This window comes from Cyprinus carpio, chromosome B21 (genome assembly GCF_018340385.1).
Source record: "Cyprinus carpio isolate SPL01 chromosome B21, ASM1834038v1, whole genome shotgun sequence".
In the NCBI taxonomy this organism is placed as follows: Eukaryota; Metazoa; Chordata; class Actinopteri; order Cypriniformes; family Cyprinidae; genus Cyprinus; species Cyprinus carpio.
Window position 1 is genome coordinate 1 of NC_056617.1, and position 21,099 is coordinate 21,099.

Below are 21,099 nucleotides of genomic sequence, written 5' to 3' on the forward strand. Positions count from 1 at the left end.
GTTTTACTTTTAAAAAGACATTTTGACTTTTTTGGATAAATTTTAACCATCTGGTTAACTAATGCAAGTATTAATGTGGCACCACTAGCAAGAGTCAAGTGCACGTCAGTAATTTAAAATAGGTTTATATACAGTGCGTTTATAATGATTGTACTTGTGTTGCTTTATCATGATAACGTACTTTTGCTATGATACACTTTCAGTAGTCTACTGCTAGCGTCTTTTTGGTGAAAAGTTTGAAACATTCATAAAACTCCTTTTGTCTCACCTTTTTTGGTGGCGGGATGCAATCGTTCATTCGGTTCTCTGTGTAGTCAGAGCGCCGTTTAGGTTGCAGTACTTCTACGATATAAATATCTTGAGCCACTCCTCTTGACTGGATTTGTTCTTTATTCATTCTACGATGATGAAGGTGAGAACAACAATTATATATTTGCATGTATGTGTCTTGATTTAACCATGTAAACTACTTGGTGCATTCGTTTTGATTATATACAGTATACGTATTTTCTTTATTAATACTGTTTAAGATCATGTGCCTTACTCAGTAGTGGTTATGAGGTTGGTGTATAATGTGGTGTATAATAGTATTGAGGTTGCGATAATCACAGTAAATCATGGTCGATTGTTACATAAGCAGCTCGTAATAATAGTGTCACCTTCCTGCTTTAAAAACGGTCTGAAAGCGCCCACGTGTTGCGCGCGACCAGCCTGTAGTTGAACGCTAAACCGTTGCTGTGCAGTGCAAACAACCTGAAATCTGCACTTCAGATATTAACAATCTTAACAGAGTGGTCTTGCTTTACTGCTGTGGCTTATTCTTGGACACAGCAGCGCTTACTTTTGAGTGGACGCAGTAGCGTGCTCGTGTCGGTAGGGGGCAATATGTTTGACCCTCACTGCTGTCAATCACAGTGGAAAGATCTGGAACCACACTGAACCCACTCCAGTGAGGGGTCTAATTTACAGAAAAAAAGAAGAAATAAATATATAATTATGCTTTCATTCTACTACAGACCCTGAATGAAGAACCTTTTCTTCCTGTTTGGAAACCACCATGATGTTACCATCAGGTAAGGATTTAAATTGTCAGCAATATTTAAAGCATATATGGTGGGTCTCAGCTGAAGGACTAATTTTATTAACGTTACACCTTAAAATAAGCTGAATGATGTTGAATTTAGTACTTCTGCCAAAATGAAATCTTAAAAACATTTCTAATAATGTTATCTATATATAAAAACACAGTTGATCAGCTTTATTTTTAATTTTTAAATTGCACATAATTTTTCACATTTTAATTAACATTTTACATTAAAATGTTGGGGTCAATACATTCCATTAAAAATATTTTTAAACTGTTAGGATGCATTAAATTGATAAAAATGATTTCTGAAGGATCACATGACAATGAAAACCGGAGTAATGATGCTGAAAATTCAGCTTTGCATCAAAGGAATAAATTACATTTTAAAATATATTCACATAGAAAATAAATTTTAAAAAAATATTTTTTAATTATTTTTATTGTACAATGTTTTTACTTCACAATATTACTGTTTTTACTGTATTTAAAAATGCAGCATTGGTGAGCAAACTGACCCCAAACTTATATATATATATATATATATATATATATATATATATATATATATATATATATATATATATATATATATAAAATTAAAAGTATACTAAAAGTATTCTACATAATCTCTCTATATCATAAAACTGCATAATAATTATATACAAATCAGAAAAATGTTTCTGATGAAGTCTAGCTTGGTATGTCACTTCAGCTACCCATCATGTGTGCAGTCTTGTGTTAAGATGTGTGTGTGTTTGTGTGTTATCTGGGTTTTGCCCCATGAGACGTAACTCTGGCAGTGATGCCACTGTTGTGCTAAAAGTGGGCAGAAAGAAACTGGGTTGCGATCGACCCTGCTGTCCTGTATGGTGGACCGTGGGCTTGGAACGAGGCCGGATAGCCCAACCCAGACCTCTGTGTGTGTTAGTGTCCATGTCAGTTTGTGAAACCCTTTCCAAATGCTCCATTATTCCCCATCAATGTTTCTTTGTATTTGGGTATTGTAGATTCTAACGTGTTTTTGCAACTATGTGACTCATGCATGAATGAAACAGACACAAGAAATTGATGAAATGGAGCTGCACTTCACATGGGTTGTGACCTAGAGTCTTAAAACAGTACTGAACAGAGGTCAAAGGTCGACTCTACAGCAAGCTGGAGTAGTAAGTAAAACACACACACACACACACACACACACACACTTGTTGCTCCTCGAGGCGTTGCAGCAGAGCTGAATGTGCTGTGTCTGTGTCATGAGGAAGCAAAGAGCAGCAGGGCACTAGAAACTACACTTTGTACCCATAATTCCACAGTGCAAAGAATGAATGACAGCCCCTACAAACCAGCATGAGACCCTGTTTCAAGCAGGGATATGAATCCTGTAAGATTGGTCCTTAACCTCCTCTCAAAGACCCTACAAACAGTGAAAGTTTAAATAATAGACCAATTTTTCCCATTTCCATAAACCTGTACATGGCCCTTATGCTAGTATCTGCACTATTTATATTTATAGTAATATTTTAAGATGAACACTTACTGGACTGGAGCAGCATATATTTACTTGATTACCCATACATAATTAAAAAAAAAAAAAAAAGCATGTTAAAATGTATCAAATATGATCATCAGGTTTTTGAGAAATTTTTATTTGTTCATCTCTCAGTCATCATTGGATCGCATTGCATATTTTGATCATAAAACAAAGCATTAATGTGACCCTGGACCATAATCATAAGTAGCAAGGGGGTATATTTATAGCAATAGCCAAAAACACATTGTATGGGTCAAAATTATAGATCTTTCTTTTTTTGCCAAAAATCATTGGGATATTAAGTAAAGAACATTTTCCATAAAGATATTTAGTAAATTTCCTACTGTAAATATATTAAAACTTTATTTTTGATTAATAATATGCATTGCTAAGAACTTAATTTGGCGATTTTCTCAATATTTTGATTTTTTTTTTTCTTGGCACCCTCAGATTCCAATATCATCCATCTTACAAAGACTTATCATTGGGGGATATGAACACTTATATTTATATTCATTTAATGCAAGTAGTCTGTTTTGAAGATCTAATTGGTTTTCAAGCAATCAGAATTTCATCTACTTTTAGCCAAATAAATATCAGCAACAGCACCAAATTGCATATTTTGCTTTTATTTCAGGAATGTGACAAACCACATGGAACAAGTCAGCTGACTGTAACATTTACACCTGTTGTGTGTTACATACCTGTGCCTGCAGTTGTCGATCTCCACCTGCTTTTTGGAACAGCTGAACAAGATCATCTGATCATCACCCACATTAGTGCATGACACTTGATTCTTTATTTTTTAACGAGCCACGAAATGTACATTTGTTTCAAATCAATAATCCATTTATCTATTTATTTTGAAGGCCATGTAAACTAGTCATCATAAACCCTCTTGAGTTTTGTTGCTAAGTTTATTTGTTGTTGTTTTTATATAATTTATAAAGTAAGCTATGCTTATAATGCAGTGTTTACTTATAGCATATTTTATGAAACTAACAAATTGTCAAATGTAATTGTTTATTAGTAGCATTAAAAAAAAATCAATACATAAATAACAGGTTGTTTCAGGTTTGTCCAGCATGTGAATTTACATGTTTTGTTCCGGTTGGTAACGTGTCCTTTTAAAGGTGAGGTGGTTTTGGGAGGCCTCCCTGGGCTAATATATGCTGATTCCTTGTTTCTTTCTAAAGGTCGAGTAAAAGGATACGTGCTGTTGTGTTTGTCCTTCGAACAAGTGCTGCACTTTGTGCACCTGTGCTTCAAGAAAAAAAAAAAAAACACCCCATACACACAATTTCAAGTTTCAAACATTTACTCATCAATGAATAATATCTGAACAAATTGATGGAGGTAAAATAAATTAGTATTTAGGAGCCTTAAGAAGTCCCCATGCTAATTGTGCATAAAATAATAAACATGACTTAACTGTACATAAAATCTCTTCATTCATAACAATGGCAAACTGTACTTAAGCCTAGTGCACACTAGAAGACACAAGCTTGTTGTCCTTTTTGCCTCATGTCTGCAAAATCAACTTAAAATCACATACATGTACATGGATCTGTGCAGGAACAAAACGTCAGGATCGTTCCCACATAGTCGAGGAGGGGAATGATCTTGAAAGTGAAAAGAGGAAACAGGTTTTTAAATGTGCACTTGAAACTTCTTGTTGGTTATCTGTGGAATGTGCCAGTTGTTTAGTATTAATGAAATGTGATTTGATTTGTTAGGCTAGTGTAAGAGATGTTCATAAAACTGCCTACTGTGAGTCGAGGAGATGTTTACATTATGCACACATACTTTCACATCTATATGCATATGTGTTTTATAATCCTGCACATACACAGTCACTGGCCCTTGATTCCTCTAACTCTGTACTTTGTTTACCGTGACCCCATTATTCAATTTAATCTAGGTTTAATGTTAATAGTAATCTTGTTCCAAACACATTCAGACATAAACACACAAACCCTGAGAAACACAGTAAGTAATTTCACAGTTCAAGTACAAATCCCATCACAAACTCTCCAGACCACTCGAAAAAGCAGTATCTGTCCTGTGAAAACTACAACATGAGCGAAACATCTTCCCAGAAGCGCACACACATACGAACAACATACACCCAGTAAAAACAATATAATATATAACCTTCACTCGTTCCTATTTCGTGAATTCAGTGTAGACTTCTTGGTTGTGTTGCAGGTTTTGGCGTAGAGTCCTAACATTTCCTGACTTCAAAGGAAGGGTGCTTCCAAACATTGCTAAAGATCCATATTCTTCTGAGCTGAAAGTCAAAATGGGTGTGGCTATAGTTTAGCTTTCAAAAAGCAACTCAGAGGAGCGTTCCAGGAACAATACTGCTGTTGCAACCAAAAGCTGTGCATCTTGCTTATGGGTGTCGTGGTTGTAGACCAAGACCACCCTCATAGAAACTCTTTCCTTGGATTACTTCTTGGAATTGACCCTACTATCCTTGTGCTTGCAGCCCACATATGTGACGCAAGCCCAAGACTCATTCGGGAAGGGGTTGCACAGTTAAATAAATGTTTTCTAGTTCCTTACTGGACATTCCAACTTCACCTTGGACCTTTCAGACAAAGGAAAGAGATTCTTCTGAATGTGTACCAATAGGGTTAAAGGGTCTTCAGGTGACTCATTCAAGTAAATTAGAGGGTTTGAATGTAGAGTAAGATCGTTCTCTCAGAAACTCTTCTTTCCTTGGGATAAATCTTGGAACTGACCCTATTATCCTTGTGCTTGTAGCCCAGATTCTTACCCACAAGTACACCAAGCAGGACTCAAGATATCATTTGGAAGGGGATACATGGTCAAAGAAATGTCCCCCAGTTGGTTTTCTCAGAGTCTTTTTTACTAACAGTCTTAACTTGGCTATTTTGGCAAAAGGAAAGAGATTGTTCTGAAGGATTTTCTATTAGGGTCAAAGGGTCTTCATTTGAGTAACTGAAGTAAAAGAGAAAGGGAATGTAGAGCAAGTCCATTCTCTTAGAAACCCCTTGGGTTTCTTCTACTTGGAAGTGGTTCTCCTATCCTTGTGCTTGCAGCCCAGATCCTTAGCCAAAAGTTCACCAAAAAACAAGGACCCATTGGGCAAAGGGCTGCATGGTCAAAGAAATGTCTTCCAGTTGTCTTTGTTCCCACTAGACAGTCTTCATCTTGGAACTTTTGGGCAGAAAAAAATGAGTCTTCCGTAGGTGTTTCTATAGGGTTTAATGTACTTCAATTGAGTTGCTGAGGTAAAACTGAGGGTGGGGATGTAGTGCCTGTCCTTTCTGAACTTGCATTCACCAACCTTCTATGTTCGAATTGATGTTTGACAAATTTGAAGTCCGTAGTGGCTGGCAGAGTTCAGCTATTCTGTTGGCCCTCCAGAACTTATTGTACTGGCCCCAATTTGTTTCTCTGGAAGTCTCCAAATTCTCTCGCTCTTCATTGCCTTTCTCTTGATCATCCCTATGTTGGTCTCAAGAGTACTTGGTATTGGAGATCTTCTTCCACAATAGTGTTTTGAGGTTGTTCAAAACAAGGGAATGGTGCACTTCCATCTGTGAGGCTAGTCCGCTGAGCGTCACACAGGTGCGTAGCTGTTTCTCCAGGTCCTCCCTCAGGTCCGACGGCGCACCGAAGAGTAGGAAGTCTTGCAGGAGGGCACACACCTTGGCCAAGTTGGGCTGCACCACCTCCATGTTGCACTGCCTTGCCAATCGGTCACACGTTGCCGTGCAATCTCGCCCATAAGTGCAGTCGGCATTTGCTTCACAAGTTCTCCCTCGCAGAAACCCTTTGACGGTTGCCTCCGATGCTATGCTTTGAAGGTCTGCCATTTTGAAGTCATATTTCACATTGTAGCCGACCCGTCTTGGGCTTGCGTCACATATGTAGAAGCTTCCGTATATGCCGTGGAACACCTCTTCAACAAACTCTAGAAGTCCAATGGTGATTCGGGCTCTGCGGGGCCATGCAGGAGCAAGCCACTGGTTAAAAGCGACACCCAGTGCCTCAGGAAACACTGGCTTCAGCCAACCAGGCACCTCCAGCCTGAAGAGGGCGCTGTGTGCTACGTGTTCAGTCACATAAAGGTCTCCGCAGAAGCCTAGCAAGTGTGGAGCATGTTCTTTATCTTGCAGTGCCACCATTAAAACAAATTCATTGATCTGAAGCAAAGCCCACACGGATTTTGCCTCCGCTAATGAAACTTTGCCATCGCCGTTGACATCCGCCAGAGAAATCACGCGAGTAACAAGAGTGCTAAGAGATGATTGCTCACCAACACTGTCCTGTGAATGAATGGAAGAGGGAGAAAGAGATTTTAGAACCTCCAATGTTTTATTTCGTAGACTGAATATAATTTATTAGTAATCGAAATTACAACATTTTTATATTGTTCATACATAAGCAGGGTTTGAATTGAACTTTTTCACTAAGCAGCCAATTTGGCTACTAAAATTTTTAAATTACCGGTCGAGTTTCATAAATTTTACTAGCCATAAAAAATAAATAAATTACCGAAATAAACCAAAAGCTTGCAGCTGTCCACACTGGATGTGGACATGTGAAATCACTTGAACTTTGTGTCAAATCTTGCAAGAAGATTAAGCCGATTCTGTAGCCAGAAAGCCCATAGTGTGGTGCGTGTCTGTACACTCCATACTATGCATTTTTTGAGGTCAGCTATGCATCTTCTGCTCTTAGATTTATCTTTGAGAGTTTGATGTTTGTATTGATATGATTTGATATCTTTGAATTGGCTTTGTTATTGGCATAATACATACTTACCTGACTGGTAATAAATTGTTACATTTGATTTTATTATGTTTTACTCTGTAATTATTGACTCTGGTAGATTACGTTGTATCCTGTACCATATATTTCCTGCATCAGGTTAGTAACGGACTAAAATTCAGTTGAAATGGATCATAGGGCACACCAACTGTATCTGTAGCAATCTGGCTAACAATTGGTATTAGTTCAAGTGTACTTAGATTGTAAGGGCTTATAGGGAATTTGCGTTTAGGTCAACTGGTTTAGATAATTATTATTGATCATTTATAGGATAATTTGATTCTAACACACTCTAACTCAAATGCGAAGTCATAAAATGGAGTCAGATTTGAATTTAACCTAAATTTAATAACTTTGCGTGCTGAAATGACTAAGCACGCAGGAAACCTTCATCCACCATTGGATACCTCTGTTGGGCCAATTGTGAGGACCTTACACTTCAATGCAAAGGAAACCAAGCACGGCCGCCACAACGCTACACTATTTGTCGGGTATGTTCAAGTAAGTTAGATGTGCACAGATGCTGTGCAATTAGGCTGTATTTAATATATCATAATAACCCACAAGTTCAGTATTTGCACTAAATATGCACAGATTTGGCTTAAATGAACTTAATGAAATAAATGAGGTTGTGAACAATTTATGAAAAAAGTAACCTGCCAAACTGGCTAGTGATTTGACAGCGTTATAGCTGATTTTTTAACCAGCGTTTGGTGGGTTGGAGAGTGTTAATTTCAAACACTGTACATAAGTAATAACAAAAAACAAATTATTGGAAAAATAACTAAAAATAAGATGTGAATAGCAATTTAAATTGCCCTGTTAAATGGCTTGATGAGAGCAACTGTATTTCCTGCAATTTCCCAGACTTCATTGGGAGTATGACATTGAAAGGCTTGTTCCTTTAAAAAAATAGTCAACAATAACCTTTATCTTACGTCACAGTCATGAACTATGATTTACTACTTTCTATTTCTAGTCAGAGGTGGGTGGTATGTATGATTTAGGAGAAGGGGATGTTTTCATTCTAGAGAACATTTAATTAGAGAAAAATTTAAGCATTTGTGTCGGTATAAGATCATTGACAGCATTTTTGGATTGTTTACTTCTGAGATAAAGAGTAAAAATAATTTAATTTATTTTAGTAGTAGCTAGTAGCTATACACACACTAGCATACAGATTAGCCTCAACATGAACCTACATGGACTACGAACCACAAAACTCATTTTTATTTCTTGAGGTATTTAAAGTATGGTGTTTTTTAGCATTATGCATGTATACTGAAGCATGCACAGCCATTTACAGCACTTTGTGTGGGTTGTGTTTTAGTGTGTGTGTTAGTGCTGTCCTCCCCTGTGACACTGAGAGTGAGTGTATTGTTCTGGGTGTGACCTTTTTAAGCTCCTTCAGTTATTTTTGGCTTCTCTTTCCTGTTACCCCACTCACTCCCCTTCTCTCTCTCCATTTTCACCCTCCTACAGGGGACCTTGAGGAACAGCCGAAAGCTCAGAGAGGGTTAGGCTGTCTTACATCCGTTTCTGCTTTGCTAAGCAGGACATACACATCTCCAACCAGTCACAACTAGGGCTGGGTGATATATTTAATATTCATATGATATTTTTCTGATCATTTTATTGGTGAATTCAATTAATCAACATTGCAAATCATTGCAATATACTGTATGTTACATTTAAAATTGACAAAGATGTTTATTTGTAATGTATTAAAATGCTTTTTTAAAACAATCAAAAGTATTAAATAATATATGCTTTTTGAGCTAGAAACTTTTTGAGCTAGAATCTTACTTGCATCAAACATTCTGAATCTGCTTGAAAACAATGGCTGTTAGGTTAAAATAATGGTTCATATTAAATGCATATATATCGGGACATCTATTAATTGTCGTCAAAAGACTGAAAAATATTGAGATACAATATTTTTAGCTATGTATACACCAGCCCTAGCCACAACAATTCAAGTTCAAATTAAAAACATCAAGATCTAGAATTTATGGACAAGCGTTCTAGAACTAGAATATAAAACTACAGGTCTGATTTATTGTTATATTTGTGTATCCTGTGAAAAATGAAGAAAAAAGCAGATAAAAAGACCTTGAGAAAGGAATGCAGCATCGCTCTGAATTCATCCATGGATGTTCCGCGTGTGGGTTTATCATAGAGGCTGTTGTCAAGCCGTAGTGGAGAGTCAGGACCGTTTTCTCCTCCCATGCTTTCTTCAATCCCACACTTCACCAATACAGCTTTCTCCTTCCACACAGCACTGTATATCTGCAATATAGTATATAACATATAAATACATATTATGTGTGCCAGATGTTCATTGTATATATATGCCTTTTTTCACACTGTGACCAACAATAAATATATAAATATATATATATATATATATATATATATATATATATATATATATACATTATTTATAAATCACACTTTCCCCACATATTCTAATAACTGTAATGTAAAAATAAATACATTTAAATTGAAAAATATTTATAACTAGAATTTTTAGTAAATTAAGCTATACAAATACACTGTTTGTTCAGAGTTTGTTGAGAAAATAAAACTAATAATTATTTTAAAAAAACAAGATAGCAAAAATAAATGTTATATATTGCAGTATTGAGAATCACACAAATTTTTGAAAAAGCAAATATATAAAGTAAAAATTTTTAGATGCATTGCCTATTTTGGGGGATAGAATTGTTATGGAAAATTATCATTTAAATATCATTTAAAACATTTTTTTTGTACAAATCAATTATCTGTGTGTTTTCTGAGAGTTGACCTGGTGTGTCGGTGACGTTGAAAGACAGCGTTGAAGAGACAGTGTTTTCTCCTCGCAGAGAGACTTACACACTGCCCCCGAGATAATGCCTCTGCGATAATGATCACACTGAAACACACACAGGAAACAGACAGCCATTAACCACAAACATCTTGTCATTGTTTCTCGATTCAACAGCCTAGTGCCAACAACCGGAGGACAAACTGGCCAGTCAGAGGTCAGAGGGCTTCATGACATCATGATGGACTGCCGCTTGGGCAGATGATGACCCACAAATACACAGATCAGCCTAAAGGCAGCATATTACTACTTCTCATTCTTGCTTTTCCTTCTCGTTTTCATTTCTAATATCTAGCGTTGTCAGGCAACATGTTGCAAAACAAGAGTAATTAATAACTGTTTGGTTATCCATATTCTTCAAAATATCTTTGTTTATCGTTTTCGTTTAGCAGAAGAAATAAATGCATACAGGTTTGGAACAATTTAAGACTAAGTAAATAATGTCAGAATGCCTTTCATTTTTTTAGGTGAACTATTCCTTTAAATCTAGGTTTGGAATATAATGCACAGGTTTTATTGCCAACTTTTATGGTAGTTTGTTTGTCATTTTGAAACTTAAACACACTAGTTACTATACACTTTAGTTGTTTGAAAACCACAATCTTACTTGTTTCACTAAAGATCCCACAGGACAGAAAAATCTGAGTAGATGATCTTTTTAAAAAAAAAAGACGATATGACTGTGAATGTAAATCATCACAGTAAGAGGAAGTTCTACTTTCCTGAGGGGTTTGTGTTTACATCCTGAATACAGAATTTGTGATTAAACTCAATCACACTGCATAATTAGCCTACTGTTACAATAAAAAAGGGAAAATATTTAAATTTGACTTCCATTATGGCATAATTATGATCTGTCAACTCTCTCTTGCTTCCTCCTTTTAATTTTTCGTTTCCTCTCTCTCATTCTGCAGTTATGTACAAGAACTTCCTGTCAGTGAAATGCTAGAAGACAAAACAGCATAAATATTACACCATCTGTGTGTATGGACTGGATGCGAACGCACTGAAGTGTTTGTCAATCATCATGAATCATCCTCAGATGCTCACACGCTGTCTTAACCTGCAATGCAATGAAGTGGCAAATCCTGTCCATCCCATGTTGGTTCCTCCTAAGTGGCGAGCAATGGCGCTAATGGGAAGGGATGTGCACCTAAACTCATGCATTATGGAGGATGCTGTGACTTACGATGAGCATGGTACAGACGTGTCAGTGGCAGAGCTCTGAATAAGAGGAATACTGCATATAGATCACCCAGCTGGCCACCAGAATCCCAAACCACGCCACCAACAGGTACTTGACCTTAAACTGCAGGTAAACGGGACTGAAAGAGACATAATAAACTTAAATATACACACAACAATATTTCACATGACATATATAAGCTCTCCTTTGAATTCATTTTTTAATGCAGATCTTATTTTCACTTACATAAGTTGAAATAATTTGGATACATATTAGAATTTTGGCATCATGCAATTTTTTTATCTAGTCAAAATTTGCCAAAATATCAAAGTTTTCAAAGTTAATGTGTGTAATATGTGTGTTTACATATATATATATTTGTGTTTTTGTTTTTGTTTTTGTGTTTTTTTGTGTTTATATATATATATATACACACACACACACACACACACACACCTTATATAAGACAGATAACTCAGTTTATATTAATTTTCATAAATAATTTTTTTTGTGTTAGTTAGCTATATTTTATATTAATTGGAATGCAGCACATACAAAACATATTATATATATATACACACACACATATAGTATTATACAAAACACACATACAAAAAAAGCAAAATGTAATATTAATTCTCGTGCTGTCAAACGATTAATCGAGATTAATCGCATCCAAAATAACAGTTTTTGTTTTTTCATAATATATATGTGTACTGTGTATATTTATTATGTATTTATAAATATACACACATACTTATTCACATATTAAATGAAAAGTTTTTTTTTTTTCAATACTCATTTAAAATGAAAATGTAACATTTATTGAGGTCCATTATGTCTCAAATGTTTTGCTTTGAATAGTGAATAGCAGAAATGTAAACAGAAAGCCCAATGTGGTTCTAATTTCATATAGTAAGAAAAAATTATATTGAATTACATTAGGAAATGTGATGACGACGTGATGATGAATATGCCAGGGTGGGGTGTTGCCACATTTAAAAGGTCATTTGAAAAACCTTGTATTTGAACATAAAATCAAAATTGAGAACTTGTCATACAATGGGAACACAGCTTATGCTACTTTGAGTGACTGAGAGGGAGAAAGTGACAGAAACAGGTATTAGCATGTGCCTTAACGAGATTAAATGTAGTCTTTTGGACAGTTTTTAGGTGTAAAAGTGCAGTGAATGCCGAAGGCAGCAACTGCTCTCTGTGCTGGAGTGGGAGAGCGAGTGTGTGTTTGTGTTGTGTGACTCTGTGAAAACACACATATCTGATTACTGCCTGCTGATACAGACAACTGTTATTAGATACCTAAATTCACTCAGTGTGTGTGCACTCGCTGAAACAAGGCTTGAACAAGCAATCCAAAAAACAACTGCAGCGCACTTTAAAATACATTCATGCTGTATAAATATGCACTGAAACCTTTAAAGGAATACTTCACACAAAATCTGGTTGAAAATATCCTCAGGCCATCCAAGATGTAGATGAGCTTGTTTCTTCATGGGAACAGATTTGGAGAAATTTAGCATAATATCACTTGCTCACCATTGGATCCTCTGCAGTGAATGGGTGCCGTCAGAATGAGAATCCATCACAATAATCCACACCACTCCAGTCCATCAATTAATGTCTTGAGAAGTTAATCCACACCACTCCAGTCCATAAATTATTGTTTTGGGCATTTTCAACTTAAACGGTAGTTTCTCGACAAAGTGCAAGCCCTCTATACATAATAATGCTTCCTAGAGTAAAATAAGTGTATCCCCTGTTGTCCTCTCACATCAAAAATCCACCCACATTATTTATAAAATGTTCTTGATCTGCGCATATTTTCTCTCCTGATTCAGATGAGATGACTTCTGGAGGAAGCGTTATATGAACTCATATTTTAGCCAGTAGCAACCATCTGATGTTAAAAATGTCTTTAATGATGGATGTTTCTTACAAACATGCAGCTTTTTTTTTGCTTCACAAGACATTAACTGATGGACTGGAGTAATAATTGTGATGTTTTTATCAGCTGTTTGGACTCTCATTCTGACGGCACCCATTCACTGCAGAGGATCCATTGATCTAAAATGCCTTACATTGTGCTGAATTTCTCTAAATCTGTCCTGATGAAAAAAAAACTAACTCATAGATTTTGGATGGCCTGAGGGCAAGTAAATTTTAAGCAAATTCAAATGTTGGGGTGAACTATTTCTACAAATACAATGAATGAGGCTTTCAAGCTTTAAAAGCACGCAAAAAGGTCATATGACCGAAATGTAATTCATTATCCACTGATAGTTTTAAAACATCTTACCTTAGCACTTCATGGCACATGCATTAAAGCTCATGATGTATGCATGAAATAATGATTTCTTTTGAGCCCATCAATGTTCAATGAATCCACTGATATAGTTCTTTTAATTTCCAGTCTAAATGGTTTTGTTCACAATTGAACTGATTCGGTTCTCAAATTTAACTAACTTCAACATCAGTCTGTTCCTCGCATAAAACTATTATATGGCTTCAGGAGACTTGCAATACGGAGTACAAGTCATATGGACCACTTTTATGATATATTTATAATGCTTTTGCATCATTCTTGAAGACTGAAAGCCATAGTCCCCATCTACTGTAATTGCATGGAGGGAAATATTACTAAAACACTCATTTTTCCTTTTGTGTTCTACAGAGTAAAGAAAGTCATACAAGTCTGCAACAACTTGAAGATGAGTAAATAATGGCAGAATTTTCATTTTGTAGTGAACTATCCCTTTAATAATGGTCTGTTGTCTGCTCAACCTGAGGATCTGTGCTTCTGTTTAACTTCAGGTCGAATCCCTGCTGTTTTCGTTCTCTCGTAAGAGAGAAACAAAAGATGCAATTGTCATCTGTGACATCTTCAGCACAGGGTTCAGCGATGAATCTGACAGAGTTGACCTACACCGTCTCGTACGGTCACAGTGTGCACTTACAGTGAGTGCACTTATGAAAGAGGGCTCTTAGTGCGGATCTACAGAAAAATACTGCCAGCATTAAGCACTCAGACAGTCGTGTGTGTGTGTGTGTGTGTGTGTGTGATTAGTGTGTGTGTGTGTGTGTGTGTGTGATTAGCATTTATTTATATATTTCATATGATTTATTTAGATTGTTTTTTTAAAAAATCAGAAAAATGCAACAGATATAAAACAGAAGCTACAGTGCTGGTAATGTATATGGATCACACAATGTATATTGTCACACTGGCTTACAAAGACATTATTTCAGTAATTATAAGGAGTACAGTTACGCATGCATTTTCATTTTTTTTATTATTTGATATGTTTATATGTTGCCTTTAACAATCACAAATTTTCATAAATTTGTTTAATTATTATTTTTTTTTATTTTTTTTGGAAAAGCCTTTAATACCTTATTTTATGGCAGGTTCCCCCTATATTACCGGGTCATGTTGTCACAAAATGGAAACATAAATAACATTACCTTTATTTCTGAGCAATAATTGTGAAATGTTTAATATAGAGTAAAATGTGTGACAAATAGCCACAGTTTTCCTTTTTCATGGTGCTGAATGACTTCCATCTTTATGTATCACGATATCATTTACGCAGTATTCATGGTAATACCATGCCCAGGAAACACATACTATGGTGTCATACTCAAAAACATGGTAATACCGTGGTATTTTTGTGTTATCTTTATAAGGAAAGATACAACCAAACATCCTTTCTAGTAAAAAACTTACCTGTAGACCCTTAGATAAGGGACAAAAGAGCACCAGGTGCACCAGTCTGCGTAAACTCCTCGGCATCTTCACAGTAACACTGATGATGCACAACACAAATAAAGCCTGCTCTCCAAACACGCCTTCACTTTCTCATCTCGTCTCCTCCATTACAGGCGGCGCGCCAGCAGTCTTCTCCAGCGCACACAAGAGCGAAAACACACATCTACTCTTATTTCATCGCCATGTGCTTTCGTTTCGGGATGCAATCGGCCGTGCGATGAAGAAACATCCCATGCTGCTGCTGCTACTGCTCAACTCAAGGACACGCGCGCACGCGCTGCATCCAGAGACAAGACGCGCGAGCTCCAGACATCATCCTCGCGCGACGGGATGCGACGCGGCCAAAGATGCGTTAAAAACCAACTCTGACATCTGCGCGTTATTTAGTCCGATGTTTGATTCTAAGGGACGTATTGTCCCAAAGATCAGCACGAACCTGGTGAATGAGAATCACTGACGATCAGCTGGAGACGCGGCCTCTCTGCGACTCTACAAAGCCTCTTAAAGGGGAAGAGACCCTGGTTTACGAAACCGACAGAAAACAAACAACACTGTCTCTTTAAATGTCACTGATTACAACAGAATAGAAATAAAGAAAAAATAGAAAAAGAAAAAATCTTCAAATTAATTAATTTCGATTTTTAATTACCTTTAACGTTTTAATTACTACAGACAATAGGATATAATTAAGACAAAATAGCTTTAAATGTGATTAAATACAATAAAATAGATAATAAAAATAGATACATACCTTTACGTTAGGATAGCCTGTTATTAAGATCACAACTTCGTCGGGCTTAATGGGGAAAACAAAAATAGAATAAAATCCATTTAAAATGAATAATCAACAATAATGTTTTAGCCTATAAAAAAACAGAAAAATAGAGAATTACTTTAAATAGAATGGAATAGAAAATAAGAAAAAAACTGTAAACATTTTTTTAAAAACTGTAAACATTTGAATATCAGATTACAGTGTGCATAAATATATATTTTTTATTAAAAGGTAAAAATAACCCTAAAAAGTTGATCACAGACAAAAAAAATTAAATCAGAACAAATAAAAAACAAATAGAATTTAAGATTTTATGATGGGTGTGTGCATGAACAGTGTATTTACTTTTTATGGGACTTTAAAATAATATTTTAGTACGTAGTATTTTTATATTTCACATTTGCTTACTTTCAAAGAATTTTAAGTTGCATACAATACAGTTTTCAAGCAGATAATTTTGTGCAATGAATTCTTGCAATTCTTGTTATGGGCAACAGAGGGCGATAAAGGTTCGTGGAGAATTTAGTTTGTCTTAAATTAGAAAGGAATTAGAAATTCTAGAGATTTGTTCATTTTGGTTAAAATAGCTAATATATTCAATGATAAAAACACCACTTCTTGTTACATTTCTGGATGACCTCCATATGAAAGTTCATACAGTATCTCATCAGTGTGACAACATCTATTCTGGGACAAAGTTTAGCTCAAAATTGTCACTGACATGATGTGGCTCCTTGAACATTACTCTCTGACGTCATGATATGAAGAAACTCTGCTGTGATTGGCTGTTGAACTCAGCTGAGAAAACGTCACTTTTATGACATCAAAAGAACTCTGTTTCCATATTAATCCACAATAAGATACTAATTCAGTGTGGTCTTGTGTGTCATATAGAGTTCATATTGACATAATAATACACACACAAAAAAGTAAGCACTAAAAAACATAAATACACTTACATTTCAGATGAATTGTAAATAAGCACACACACTGTCACAGAGATGTAATTGTGGTCAGGTCACATTTAAACACCTAAGTGACTCTGTGACCGCAGCATGAGGATCTGCTGTATAAGATTACAATCCCGGATCAGCCATTTAATCTTGTTAACTGCACCTCCTATAATCCTTAATCTGCCTACACCCGCTTCTCACACTTGGCATCATGATTATTCCTAGACAAGCATTCTAAAATACACCAAATAAACTGAATTTTAGGGAAAATTCTCGCAATATAGCAGTTATTTTAGTATAATTGAAAAACTATTTTTTTTCTTTTTTTGCATTTTCTATTTTCATTTTAGTCGAAGTTTTAATAATTTTATAAATAAAAAATAATAAATATATAAATAAAATAATAAAAATATGTCTTAATATATCAAATTATTTTTATATTTTATTTCAGTTTACATTTTATTTCAAGTTAAAAAATGTTTTTATGAAATAATAACTCTGAATATGGCACATTGTGTTAATCTACAAACAGTAAAATACAGTATGTGTGCTGTGCCTATGGAACAACTTGTTTTTATTAAATGCACACACACGGTAAGTAAGTGAATGAATGAATGAATAGATGGATGGATGGATGGAAACTGAACTGGTAATTTTCTGCCAGGACATTGTCAAGTAATTTTGTGGACATTTCTGTTAACTCTAAAACACAAAGAATGCAATGAAGTGCAAAATTCAAAATACAGGTAAAAGACCTGCAAAAATCAATATGGAAAATTCCTTACATTGTGCTCTATTTTTACTGATGATTTTTTTTTTTTTACAGTGCAGAAATAAGAATTATTAATGCACTGCATTTTTTTTTTTTTTTTAATTTTATGAACCTATAATCCTCTTTTTTATTTAAACAGCATGTAAAATACCCACACAGGTTGGACATAAAGTTTGCACAGACACATTTGTCTTTTCCAATAGATATTTACATAATCAAATCAGATGTAAATATTTTAGTTCGGTGGGATCAGTGCTGTATTACTTGTCCCTGTAACTGGATGGTCCTGTTAACAGTGCTAAAAATTTTAATAAGAAACTGCAACGCTGCACTGTTCCAGAACTTTCCAGGCCTGTTTTACACACTCCAAATGTTGGCACACATGTCTTTTTCTAATAAAATAGTTTCAGGTAATACTATCTGCACCAAACACACATGACAGGGAAACACAAGCAACCAGTACCCGGAAACACACACATGGGAGGGATTCAAACTTACAGCAGGAGCTTTTGTGCATAAAATAGAGCGTGGGGAGTCCGATTCATTTGAGCGAATCGGTTCGTTTGGACAGTTCGTTTCAGTGAACTAAAAACGGTTCACTGGTTCGACCAAATCATCACTCAAGTTACTGAAGTAGTTACGATTGTTTAGAAGATTAAAGGTTTTTGCATGTAGCTTTAATTCTGCTTGTTGACACAACAATAACTTAATCATCTGACTACAAAAAAGCATTATTATTATTTTTACTTTTATTATTTGTCATATTATTTAAACATATATTGTAATCCACTACCGTTTTATGCAAAATATAAAATAAAATATGGCATATTATTATTTATATGTATTGTGTTTGTTATTTTTAATGTATTTTATTTCTTTTTTTGCATAGTGCCAAAGCATAAATATACACGAAGTGAAAGATTATAAATAAAATAAAAATATATGGACAATAAATAATAATAGACTAAAGAACAAGATTTTCGCTAACAGTGTGGTCTGAACGTATTTTTATTAGTGCTATATTATTATTATTAGGCTTATTATTAGTATTTTACATTTTGTGCATATAGGATTGATAAAGCATACACAAACGGTGATAGGAAAAAATAAAGATTAAAATAAAGAGCCAGTAATGCTACAAAAAACAACAACAACTGCAATATACAGATTTATAAATATATTTAATGTATTAATTTAATGTTTGATAATACAACGTGTAGCTGTTTAATCTAAGTAACTATAATTTTGCTAGTTTGGTGGAAATTTCTAGTTGTACGTGAGTCATTCACCAACGCTCACACAGAATCATCTCAAAGAACCGGTTCAAAAGAACAATTCGCGATTCGAGCAGTCCCAGTTACACACACGGCAGACTGCCAAAGATTACACACGCGACGCTCTCAATTGATAACCCACGCCTGGCTCTCCATAAACCTCCGGTTCTTGTTGACATCCACCTCATTCGCCCAGTATTACGTAAACGACAAACAGGGAGAACGGAAAGTTGCTCAAGGGTGCGACTTGGACGCGGTGTCTGATGTAGACTCGGTTCTGAGTTCATCCCTCTCCACTCACACCGCTGGCCTTCTATCATTTTTCGACAGCCGGGAAAGAGGCGCTGGTCGCGGGGATGGATGCCGTGTGGATGCTGCCTGTGCTGCTGATGCTCCCTCTCCTGTTATGGACCAGCAGCACATTCGTTTTCTATTTCAAAAAGTGCTTCTATGTGGCGTACATGATGCTGCTGGCCTTTATCGCCATGCCGATTTGTATTCTGAAAAGCGGCGGCAGGGACATTGAGAACATGAGGTGAGTTACGCAAGTCACATAATGCTACGTTTCTGCACTATTGCATTGCTTTAGGACAGTGGGCTGTCATTTTATGAGGTTGTAGAGTGTTACAGTAACAAATATGGCTATGAAACATATCACAACATAAATTAAAAGGACTGAAACAGGTTGCTATATACATACCATCATACCTTTTATCATTTAAACCCTGTAAAATTCTAATTTATGCACCCTTTTAAAGACGGAGAAAAGAATGCATTTGTAACGGAATGCATTGCATCTGTTTACCCCGGACAGATGTTCGGATCACGGTTGTGAATCTTTAGCCAGCTCGCTTAGTACAGTTCACGCGAGAACACATGCAGGCCTCTGTGTAGTATATTTAATGCGATATCAGGGTGATGCATGAATAAATTAAGCTCCGTGTGGTTTAACTGCATAAGGAGATGTAAATATGTGGTTAGCGTGCGTACATTTTGCCTCTATTTTGTGTTTAAGTTGGTTTTTAGGTTGTTTGGCTTGTTGTTTTAGCGTGTGGTGGGAGACTGAGGTGTGTACTAAAGCGTGTGATGAAATGCTGGGAAGATGCTAGTTAAACGGATGTGGGATGCTAGTTCCACATGCTCTAGTTTGTCCGAGCCAAGACTTTCTAGTTTGTATTAATGAGGTCGTGATGGATTGGTCTCATGGCTCCGCTGGTGCAGAGTTCATGCTGGTCGATGATGCCAGATTAAAACTAACAGTCACGCGCGTTCCACACATTGGACAGTTGATCGATGGAACCGCGGATTCCATGTCATCAGTTTAGAATCGATGTTCGCGCCGAAAATCACTTTGAAACCTTCCTTAACGCTAGAATGTCGCTGTCATGGTAACGGACGTTCTAGTTCAGAACGTTCATCACTGTCAGTCAACATTCATTGATCGATAGAAACTAGGACTGTCCATATATTACAATAAGTAATCGTGATGTGATTTTTTTTTCTCTCGTGTCATTTTATTAAAAAATCTGATGTAGAAATTATTTCAATATTTTTTCCTATAGTTTCAGAGTTATGGATTTTTGAAAATTACCTTTTCATGCAGTGTGTAACACAGCTCTAAGTGAATGAAAACATCCTGCAAAGTTTTAAAGTTAATGCCTCTCAAAAGAAAGAGTCGACTGTGAATCATTGAAACCAATCGTTTTTAAAAGAATCCCAAGCCGTGTTGACGTCAACATGAAACATTAGCATATTGCCCGCCCACTTGTTGGTCTTTTCGCTTTGGTGTGAATGAAAATGCTAATTCATTCTTTGCCACTAGGTGCCGCTTTTGGAGCGTAAAAATAGCTGTTTCCACTGTACACAAAGCAGCACTGTGCTCACAAACGCTGCTTTATCAGGCATTACAGGCATGATGAAATGAAAATCCGACCAATCACTGCAGATTAGCGTCACACAAAGTTCTGCATTACCTGATATGAAAAGCAGCCCAGTGTGTGGTCTTTACTAATAGAGTGCATGTGATATGAAAATTGGAGACCTGAGGTCTGCATACACACAA

General features: G+C 35.9%; 1 protein-coding gene, 1 long non-coding RNA gene and 1 other non-coding gene across 3 annotated transcripts; 2 read left to right on the top strand and 1 right to left on the bottom strand.

Moving 5' to 3' along the window:
- The first annotated feature begins 33 nt into the window (after nucleotides 1-33).
- LOC109104936 lies at nucleotides 34-3,799 on the top strand. The gene is made up of 4 exons (XR_006157623.1): nucleotides 34-412; nucleotides 1,017-1,073; nucleotides 2,143-2,250; nucleotides 3,256-3,799. It is a non-coding gene; the product is annotated as an uncharacterized LOC109104936 (long non-coding RNA).
- On the top strand, nucleotides 2,292-2,429 carry LOC122141357. Its single transcript, XR_006157742.1, has one exon. It is a non-coding gene; the product is annotated as a small nucleolar RNA SNORA17 (small nucleolar RNA).
- A 1,903-nt stretch (nucleotides 3,800-5,702) lies between the features above and the next one.
- LOC122141241 (divergent protein kinase domain 1B-like) lies at nucleotides 5,703-11,516 on the bottom strand. The gene is made up of 4 exons (XM_042747889.1): nucleotides 11,483-11,516; nucleotides 10,234-10,341; nucleotides 9,537-9,713; nucleotides 5,703-6,919 (listed from the first exon to the last, which is right to left on the bottom strand). Exons 1-4 carry the CDS (start codon nucleotides 11,489-11,491, stop codon nucleotides 6,107-6,109), a joined length of 1,107 nt encoding a protein of 368 aa, XP_042603823.1. The 5' UTR covers nucleotides 11,492-11,516; the 3' UTR covers nucleotides 5,703-6,106.
- Between the last annotated feature and the right edge of the window lie 9,583 nt (nucleotides 11,517-21,099).